General features: G+C 42.3%; 1 protein-coding gene across 1 annotated transcript in view; it reads right to left on the bottom strand.

The window, feature by feature from the left end:
- The window catches only part of RFX8 (regulatory factor X8), a 39,876-nt gene extending 37,142 nt beyond the window's left edge, over positions 1 to 2,734 (bottom strand). Inside the window, exon 1 of the mRNA XM_066313671.1 lies at positions 2,643 to 2,734. Within this exon, the coding sequence (XP_066169768.1) occupies positions 2,643 to 2,734 (92 nt within the window). The remainder of the gene's footprint in view (positions 1 to 2,642) is intronic.
- Between the last annotated feature and the right edge of the window lie 7,113 nt (positions 2,735 to 9,847).

Genomic DNA, 9,847 nt, shown 5'->3' on the forward strand with positions numbered 1-9,847 from the left:
CTTTTTCCATTGAAGAATGCTATCTGCTTCCCCCAGCTTTCCTTCTCCGTAGCAAAAGACCACCAAATGCCTCATTTATACCTCCTTGAAGACCATTTCCTCACTCAACAACACAAGAAGCTGTGCTGGGCTCCCTGCCAGCTCCTCACCACCTCTAGCACCACCATCCAACAGCAAAGGCTTCATGGCTAGACCTGAGCAGGAACCTGCTCTAACGGGGTATTTCCTATCATCAAGATAAAAGGTAAATGGAATTTATTCTTCATAAGAGTCCTGATGAGCTCTGCCTCCCAGCAGGAAGAAATGCTTTTTCTTCTAGAGCATCTCAAAACCCTTCACAATTGAGCAGTCTCAGAGGAGATTAATCTTAAGTTCAAATTCATCCTTAATATAATACCACAAGAGTCATTGGAAGTGCATTAGAAATTAATTCATGCTCCAATAGCTGGTTTCTGCCAATAGTTTTTCCTCAGCATTTAACTACTTACTGACAAAATATTGGGAATTCCACTTTGTCAATTTTTTATCTATTAAGCTCCAGTCTTTTTCTAATAGTAAGTCAAACATCTTCTTAGTGCTGACACATAATACAAAAATATTTCTATCAGGAAAACAATCCACACCGAAAAGAGCACAGCACTCATCTTCTTGCTTATTAGCCACAAGGTTTTTAAAACCTGAGTTTTTATGGCATATATCACAACAGAACTCTGAATAAAGACAAAAAAGAAAAAAATCAAAAGGAAAGCATGGTAAAGGAGAAAGGTAGAAATTAAAGAAAAAGCATGGGGGAAAAAGACCTCCCCCATTTATCTACCATGTATCCACAAACTGTATAAGGATTTTTATCTGATTGATTTTAGAACCTCACATAGACTCCAAGTGTTTAGGGTTTGCCCTTGAACCCTCAGCAGCCAGGCCATTATACAGGTTGGCAGGTCTGCTGTTGAAGCATTTTTGGACCAAAATCTGGTTTGTTATTGGAAATGCACCAACTGTAAAATGAAGCAGAACATTTAAATTTTTTTCAAAACATGAAAAGAAGGTTGTCATGATGAAAAAAATCATTAGTTCATCCTTTCAAGGATGGCTTATGATTCAGTTTTACGCTGTGTCTCAGACTTGTTGGATGAATGACCTTGTACAGATCTCTTTCTTCAGTCCTTTTAAAATGGAAGCAGTGGTACCTATATCACAGTGAAAACACAGACTAACTCCCACTGTTCAAGTATGACTGACAGGGGGAGTAAAATGATTTAAGATTACTTGATGCGAGTTAATAAAGTTTGTGTTTGTATGTGTAATGTTTGTATGTGAGTGAGATATTAATTTTAAAGAATTAAGGACTTTAGTTAAAGAATTAGACATGGACTTGCTGACGTAGACTTCCCTTTACATTTTTAAGAATAAAAGACTTTAGCACGTAGACTCCCCTTTTACTAACTAGACATTGCTGAGGTAAACTCCCTTTTTTTAACATAAGCCGGATTTAAGGAACCGATAAATCAGGAGACCTGTCAACTTAATCAATAGACTCCAAGAACACAATGTGATTATAAATCAGATAGTCTTGAGAAAACAGGATCGAGGTGTCACCAACACTAAAAGGTTAAAAAGGCAAAGCGAGGAAGACGCATCTTACTTCATCATTTTGAGACCTCACCCCCTAAAAAGGACCACCGACCCATTTCAAAGACGAAGCGGGGAATGGGATGGACCAGAGTCATGAATATGCATTTGTGTCTTGGGTATTCAACACTTTTGTACATAAAAAGACCCTGTGATCATCTGTAAAGCGCGCGTGTGTATTTGGGAGCTATCCCTCACGCTTCCCGGCGTCGTAATAAACATACACTTTCTAACTTCAAACTGTTAGAGAGTCTTTGTCCGTCATAGTTGGATATTGGTATTAGATCAATATCCATATTTTTTTTACAAATCATGAGGAGTTAACAAAGTTTGTATGTGTTGTTACTGTTTCACAAACGCTTCAACATCATTTACTAGCAGGACTCATCTGTGCTTGGGGAGAGAAGTAAAGTAACCTTGGTTTCTCTTCGGGTGTCACATGGCAGACGATGCTCTTCTCAAAGCCCAAGAAAACAATGGTGACAACCTTCCTCCACTACACAAAGCGTTTCATTATGGAGTTGGACCTTTAGCCTAAGAAAAAATAACCTTGGAGAATGTCAAACGCCCAGCACCACCCCGAGTGCCGGTGCTCGCTGTGTGCTCTAAGAGCCCACCAGGCACGAGTGGTGCAGCCAGGGAGATCCTCGACAGCTCCCTGCAGCATCACACCAAGTGGACGGCTGCCCACTGATCCCAGGCAGTGGGCAGCCTGAGACAAAATCCCGTTTCCCCCACGTCAAACCACCTCTATACCGCTAAGGCTTTGTGGCAGGAGATGGTCTTTCGGGAAAATTTCCCTGCTTTCTTGGTATCGTTTATGCTTCACCATAATGACGGGGCCTTTGCAGCAAACCACACTCTTGCCCTGCGAAACGGCGAGAAGAGCTAAAAGCAGGACTCCTCCACTCCCCGGGGCAAGATCCTGCGAGCCCCCGGCAGAGGAGAGCCGGCCGCTCCCCCTCCCCGCTCCATCCTCAGTCCCGGGCCGCGGGCAAGGGGACGGCACCCACCATTGGAGGACGGGGAGGTAGGTGAGGGAGGTGGGGCCGAAATAAGCCATCTCGGCCGGCTCCGAGACGGGCTGCTGTTCCGTGTCGTCCATTGGGACCGGGATGGCGGCGCCGGGGCCGCGGGTAACGGACGGCGGGTAACGGACGGCGGGTAACGGACGGCGGGTAACGGACAGCGGGGAACGGACAGCGGGGAACGGACAGCGGGGAACGGACGGCGGGGAACGGACGGCGGGGAACGCCCGCCCCGCGCCGCCCCGCGCCGGTCCGCGTCTGTCCCGCGCCGGTCCCGCGGGGCTCGGGCGCTCCTCGGCGCTTCCCGCAGTGGTTCCCGCCGTGGTTCCCGCCGTGGTTCCCGCAGTGGTTCCCGCAGTGGTTCCCGCAGTGGTTCCCGCAGTGGTTCCCGCCGTATTTTCTACGCCCTGCGGAGAGCTCGGAGGAGCCGCGGCCCCGGTGCAGGCGCCACGCGGCATTCCTGGCACCCGCTGCTCTGCCGCCAGATGGGATTTTTTTTTTTTTTTTTTTTAATTTTTTTTTTTTTTTATTTTTTGGAACTGCCGGCGAGAAAAGGAACGCGTCCAAATCGGAAAGCGGTGTAAATGGCCGATCGTGGTGCGGCGGCACTTGGGAGTATCCCGTAGTGGCAGGACAAGAGGGAATAGTTTCAAACTAAGCGTAGGTTCAGATAGATTTCGTGTTAGGCAAAAATTCTTTGCTGTGAGGGTGGTGAGGCACTGGCCCAGGTTGCCCAGAGAAGCTGTGGGTTCTCCGTTCCTGGAAGTGTTCAAGGCCAGGTTAGATGGGACTTTGAGCAGCTGCTCTGGTGGAAGGTGTCACTGCCCATGGCAAGGGAGGTTGGAACTCGGGCGATCTTTATGGTCCCTTCCAGCCAGGCCATTCTATGATTCCATGATTCTGTGATCACGAGTGTCATCTTAGAAGGTTTTGCACATCTTTAAAGCCTTATTTTCAGAGTTTTCAACAGGAATGCTGCAAACTCCCGTAACTGTTCCATTTCTCTTTGATAAAGATAGATGAAAGGTCTGTCTGCCCTGCTGAAACCCTGTAAGCACTTTTCCATCACAAGTATCCATTATGCAAAACGAGCTTTGCTGTCATGTGACCGACAAACATAAATTATGTATGGCTGGAGCATCTAAAAGCTTACTAGTTCATGGCTTTGGGTTACATCAGAGCTCAGCTTCTCAGAAACTCCCACAGCTCCCTCCTGTTAATTAGCTTCCTGAAATCCCCATGTATGACACAGACTGGCTCGCTTCCTTCGCTGACAATATGACCAAAGCCAACACGTTGGTAGACAGCAGTATTAAGGTGGGGGTAGGGAGCATGACACCAGGAAAGGCAATGTAAGGTGGCAGGTTACAGTTTTCTCGTCCCTTGATGTACCTTGTTTTTGAGGAGCAGTGCACACAGATGTCATGTATGGTACAGGTTGCTTTGAATCTGTGAAGGCTCATGCTGTGTTGAGAATCCTGTGGGAACATGATGTTCACTCAAGGGCCCCTGAACCAAAGCCTTGAAAATGCTGTCTGCCAAAAACACAGGTTAGTATATGCATTGTAACCAGTACAGTCTGCCATCAATAACTGTACTTTAATGGCCGATCGTGGAAGCTTCCCTCAGTAGCTGCAGGTTTTGGTCTTGATTTTGTATGTCTGCAGTCTACTGACCTCCTCTGTGGGACATTTATCTTAGCCAGCAAATACTCCTGCAAATACTGTAGAGCGAAAGCTTCCTTGGGTTGAAGTAGCTGCTGCAAGAACCAACAACAGCGATATTGCAGCAGCTGTAAGGCTTGTGTGGTGTTGCTATGTAAGTACTCTCTGCAGCATGTCTGGCAGTAGATCATGCCTGGGACACTCCCTGCAGTTCAGGTGTGCCTGTCCGTTCTGCTCTCAGGGCAGTGCCCTCCACCCCATGCCCCGGAAGAAGAAGAAACCTCATCTCCGGTTTCCAGCAATTGGCTTGCTTATGTGTTTGCATGTGCTTCTGAGTCTTGGTCATAGAGCTCAGCGTTCATGACCAACAACTGACTTTTTTGGGACTATCTACACAGTGAAACTCTACACAGTGGAGTTCCCTAGGCCCAAAGACATCTTAGCAGGAAAGAGCAAAAAAACCTTTTACCACTTATCTAAAACTGAAGAATGGTAAATAGACTATTACTGTGGTAACAGACTGAAGTGAGAGAAATGACACAGATCAGAAAGTCCCTGGACAACACCTAATACTCAAAAAGGTTTTGATGAAAAGAAGCAAATGCTGCACAAAAAAACCTGTCCAGTTAGTGTCCATGGCTTGAGAGATACCAATTAAGTCACAGCATTTTTCCTGCCCAGTTTGCAGATAATGAGATAGACAGATCTGTGTGCTGTTCAGATCTTGACATATTTTTATTTGATTAGGGCTTTCCCATTTTTTTCTAAAAATGACTCTTTACCTTTCAGATAATTTGAACACTTCTGCTTTTTTTTGTGTGTGTGTGTTTTGTGTGTTTGTTTGTTTGTGTGGTGGTGGGTGGGGTTTTTTGCCTTGTTTTGTTTTTTCTTTTGGGAAGAGTTGGGGGGAGTGAGTGAGAGAGAAGGGAGATTCTGACTTTAAATTCCAGGCTGTTAGTAGAATTTGGTTGAAAACCTGAAATCAGTTTCTTGAGTTTAAATCAGTCAGATGGGACTGGTGGATATAGATTAGGTCAAGCTGTAGTAAGTCTCTATTCTTGCATAAGCTGAAATCTGCAAAGCTCTTTATTGCTGTCATGGACTTACTCCTTGCATAAAATTACAGAGTATATAATGAACATGCATTTTGACTGAAAAAAGATTTGGTATAAAATTAGGAGTATGGTTGAGCAGATTAAAAGGTGTACGAAAAAAGCTTCCTTCCTCTGACTTTCACCCATAACTAGGACAAATTTAAACCAAACTCCGAGGTAACAGACATCTCCAAAACGTTGTCAGGAGTGTCTTTAGCACAAAATTGCTCATTCAGATTACTGTCTGCCCCCAGCCCCCCCATACGATATTCAAGGGAAGATTTGGATACCTTGAGAGATTTGGATGCCTTGTAAGGTAAACAGATTATGTAAGAGCTCTTGCTGGTGACAGCTGTCTTGTAAAAGCAAGTGCTAACGTCTCTCAGATATTTACAGTTTTAAGAACAAGTGCTTTATAAGATTTTTTAATACTTAAGCAGAAGTATGTATGAAACCATCATTAAAGCAAGTGAATCTACTATAGCTTCCACCACTACCAGCAGCAAAGAACATATGTGACTATAGTAAATTGTATGTTTCCCCTAGAGCTGCAAAGGCCTGAAAGGGTATTTATTGCATTCATTCTCGTGTAGGAAGGAATGGGTAAAAGAGCTTGAAAAGGAAAATCAAAAATACAAATCCTTCCCTTACACCCACCAAACCAAGGTTTTGAGCAACGGATCATTAACTTTTCAACATGAAAAGTTAAAATAGTTGGGTCACTGTCGGTGTAAGAGTCCTGTTGGACAAAGGCAAGTATCCCAACTTAAGAAATGTGTCAATACATTTTATTTGTTTGGCATTTGTTTGCTTGTGGGGTTTTTTTTGTTTTTTTTTTTTAATCTCTAGTAGTTGGCCTACCAGGGACAAAATTACATCTATGCAAAGATTAACTCATTTTCCCTTCCTTTGAGATCTGAATAATGCCAATGTTCAGGCATTATATAAATCTTACCAGTTTACTATTAGCAGAGATGTTCAGTCATAGTTATCTTTCAAACTTTAGTTTGAAATAGATCATTTGAAAGAATCAAACAAATACAAAATTTATTTCTGGTTATGTCATGACATTTGAAGCAGCAGCAAAAACAAAACAGGATTGCAACCACCTTCTCCTGAAGTATAATGCTTTAACATTATAGAACGCTATGTTCTTCACAAGCCACGCACTTGGACATGAATGCACATGAGGAAGAGGAAGGCTCCTCTGCCAAGTGCCTATGGCATGTGAACTCTTTCGTGCATGAAAATCCAATTCAGCAAAGCATGTCAGCATGTTTGTAAGACTGCTTCATTTCAGCAAAGCATTTAAGAATGTGCTTAAATTTAAATATGTACTTAGCTGAATCGTTCTGCTGAGTGGGGATTGATGGCTGAATTGAGGCATTAAACATTAATGAGGGAGCTGGGAACACAAAATAATATGTAAATTGGGATGTGTCCTGTCATGACTAGAATAAACTGATTCAAACAATGCAATCATTGCATGACTGAGATCTCTTGAAAGATGTGAAGCCATTAGAAATACTTAAGACCTGGTGAGTTGAGATGGGACACAATCACTGACAAACACTCAGTCCTTCACTCATCTCACATCTCCTGGGTTTGGAGTGCCTAGTGGAGAGGCTGGCTGAAAATCCCTTCCACACAGTAACTGAAACAATTAACTATCTTTGGCACATCGTTAATTCCAGATGCTGTCCAGGCCAGTGTCGTCTACTGATCTTCTTTTAACTAGGATGAAGGATGAATCCTTTGACTGCTTTTGGTCCAGCCACAACTGGTAGCAGGGTCTGTCTGAGCAGCTCTGTCCCTCTTGTTTGGAGAGACTGGTGTGAACACTTCCCATACCCTTCGTGCTCCTGTACAGGGCAGCGCCTCCAGGAAGGTGACTGTGGAGCTGAGGACTGTGGTTTCCACCGTGTGCTGACACCTGCTCCTTATATTTCTCGCTCTTTAGACCAGCTTAGGGCAGCCAAACAGTTTATACAGTGACTCATGAAGATGGAGATACGGATAAAAGCCTATCTGTCCAGAAGAGGCTGAGGTAATGCTTGCAGAAGAAAGCAACTGCTTCATTTTTGCTTGGCAGAAGATGTTGTGCTTGCTCCTCCAAGTAGAAATAGCATTTTATGATGCTTTCCTGATACATTCTTTTTGTGGTTTTGTTTTGTTTTCTACATTTTGGATGCATACTGGAGTTAACTTTCTGTTTAATAGGACAATCTATTATTAACAGCTGTGCTATAAACTCTGAAGTATTGATGCTAGGTTTGCATATTAGAGTAATTTGAACAGAAAAAAAAAATTCTGTGCAATAAAAGCAGTGGTGAGTCATGCAGAAAAGCCCCATCTATCTCAGAGGCTAGAAACAGCAGCTCTTACATTAGCTCCTGTGCCTGGCTTGCAGACGACACGCAAAAGACCCTTGATTATGTGTCAGGAATGTTTACACAGTGAATCAGTTCGTTCTGAAGTAAAGAATGGCATTAAAGGCAGCTTTCAAATGTGTACATGGTGAAGTCCAACTACAAAAGTTTTGAAAAGAGAGAAAAACATCACCCTCCTCCACGAAAACAAATACAGAGTTTACTGCGAAAAGAGGTGTTTTCTTTCTTTTTTCTTAATTAAAACAAAGGGTGAAAATGTTTCACTTAAATAGCTACATTAACCAGTAATTTTCTTGAAAGTACTTGTTGAAAGATTCAGCAAAGCGTTTAACATAATTAAATGACAATGCAGTTAGCAGTTAACTCCTCTGAAACTGAATTTTATTGTAACAAATACAAATTCTGCCTCAGTAATTTTTGAGGGTAAAGCATATGTTACATGAGTGATGCAATTTTATCTTCTCACCTTTGGAATATCTTAGGCCAAATGGTACATCAGAGAAACATTATATGCATGTAGTGTCAGGGGTGGTATGATTAAAACTGCATACAGTTCTGTATTCCTACTATTCTTTAACAGATCTTGTTTTATTCTTCAGACTAGAAAGCATAATAGGAGATAGTGTGATTTTTGTCTTGCTTATAGTTACATAACTGACATTTTCATATAATATTTTATCTCAGATTACCAATAAAATCGAGAGAGAGAAAAAAAACCACCCTAACAGACTTAATAAGCCTAACCAGTGTAGGAACAAGGAAACCTGAAGTACCCATCTGAACTGTTCAGATCCACCAGAATCCCCCTCTGATCAGGGAGGTGAATTAGACAACCTCCAGACATCCCTGATCACCTAATTTATTCCATGATTGCTGCATGGCCTCTTTCTTAATTGCATCTGAAGCATTTGTGACTTATCTATGCTTGGCTTTTGTTCAAATAAGTAGAACGTTCATTTATGTTGCTGGCAGTAGTGTTGCTCTAGCTGCAGCAGTGTAAAATTCAGCCAAGGAAAACTTTATAAAGAGAAATCTTTTACTTGGGCCAGTTCACACAGCTAGCCTAGATACAGATACTGTATGCCCACCCAGATTGTGTTGGATCTGAAGCTAGCAGCAAACACATGGCTGATAAAGGTTGTGAACAATTGTTGGTAGAATGACAGAGTGTTTATTTTTCCTAATTTAGTGAATTAGATTAGACTGATATGATTTAGGACGACAAGATGTCTGCTATAACAATTGATATTCTCTGTCTTCATTGGAATAAATTACAAACTCAACCTTTGTGAAAAATTGGATTTGAAATTCCCCTTTGAGGAGCTTGTGAGGAGCTAGCCCCATCGCTTTGCATTGACATGAAGGAACTCTGGGATGGTTGGATTGTGACCAGACATGGAGGGGCTCTGGACTGATCAACATCCTTCATTTATGGTCCTGATTTATGATCCTGATCTCGAACTATACTCCATCATTTCTGGCCCTTACGGATACTTTCCTTACTGCTAAGTGCCCCTCAGATAGCTTACATAAAATATTTTCACCTCTACAAACTCCTTACTTTGACTGTGTGCTATTTGTAACATGGGACTGGCCCTCTGCTTGGTACTGTTGGAGTTTTGCATGAGCAAGGACTAGAGCTGGGTGAATACATACCCTAAATATTCATTTGCATTCAAAAGAGAACTCCATTTAACTGTGGTTGTAATCCTTTCATATTTGTTTTCTATGAATATGCAATCATGTGAGCTTTACTAGCATAATACTTCTCTGTGAAAATGCCCATGTGACTTACTCATGGGAGGCAAACATTTAATTCAAATGTTGCATTTCCAAAAGGAGGTTCAGAATTTTCTATTGACTTTTTTTTGATTACTTATTCAAACTAAATGTTACGATCCTTGAGGATAAAGCAAAGCAAACCTAGGCAATATTATAGTCAGTGGGACAATAACCATTCATGGTCAGCTTGGTAATTTTAAAAATGGTGTTAATATAGGCCAAAAGATATACAGGACTTAAATTAACTTTTCTCATTTTAT

Source organism: Sylvia atricapilla, chromosome 2 (assembly GCF_009819655.1).
Source record: "Sylvia atricapilla isolate bSylAtr1 chromosome 2, bSylAtr1.pri, whole genome shotgun sequence".
Lineage (NCBI taxonomy): Eukaryota > Metazoa > Chordata > Aves > Passeriformes > Sylviidae > Sylvia > Sylvia atricapilla.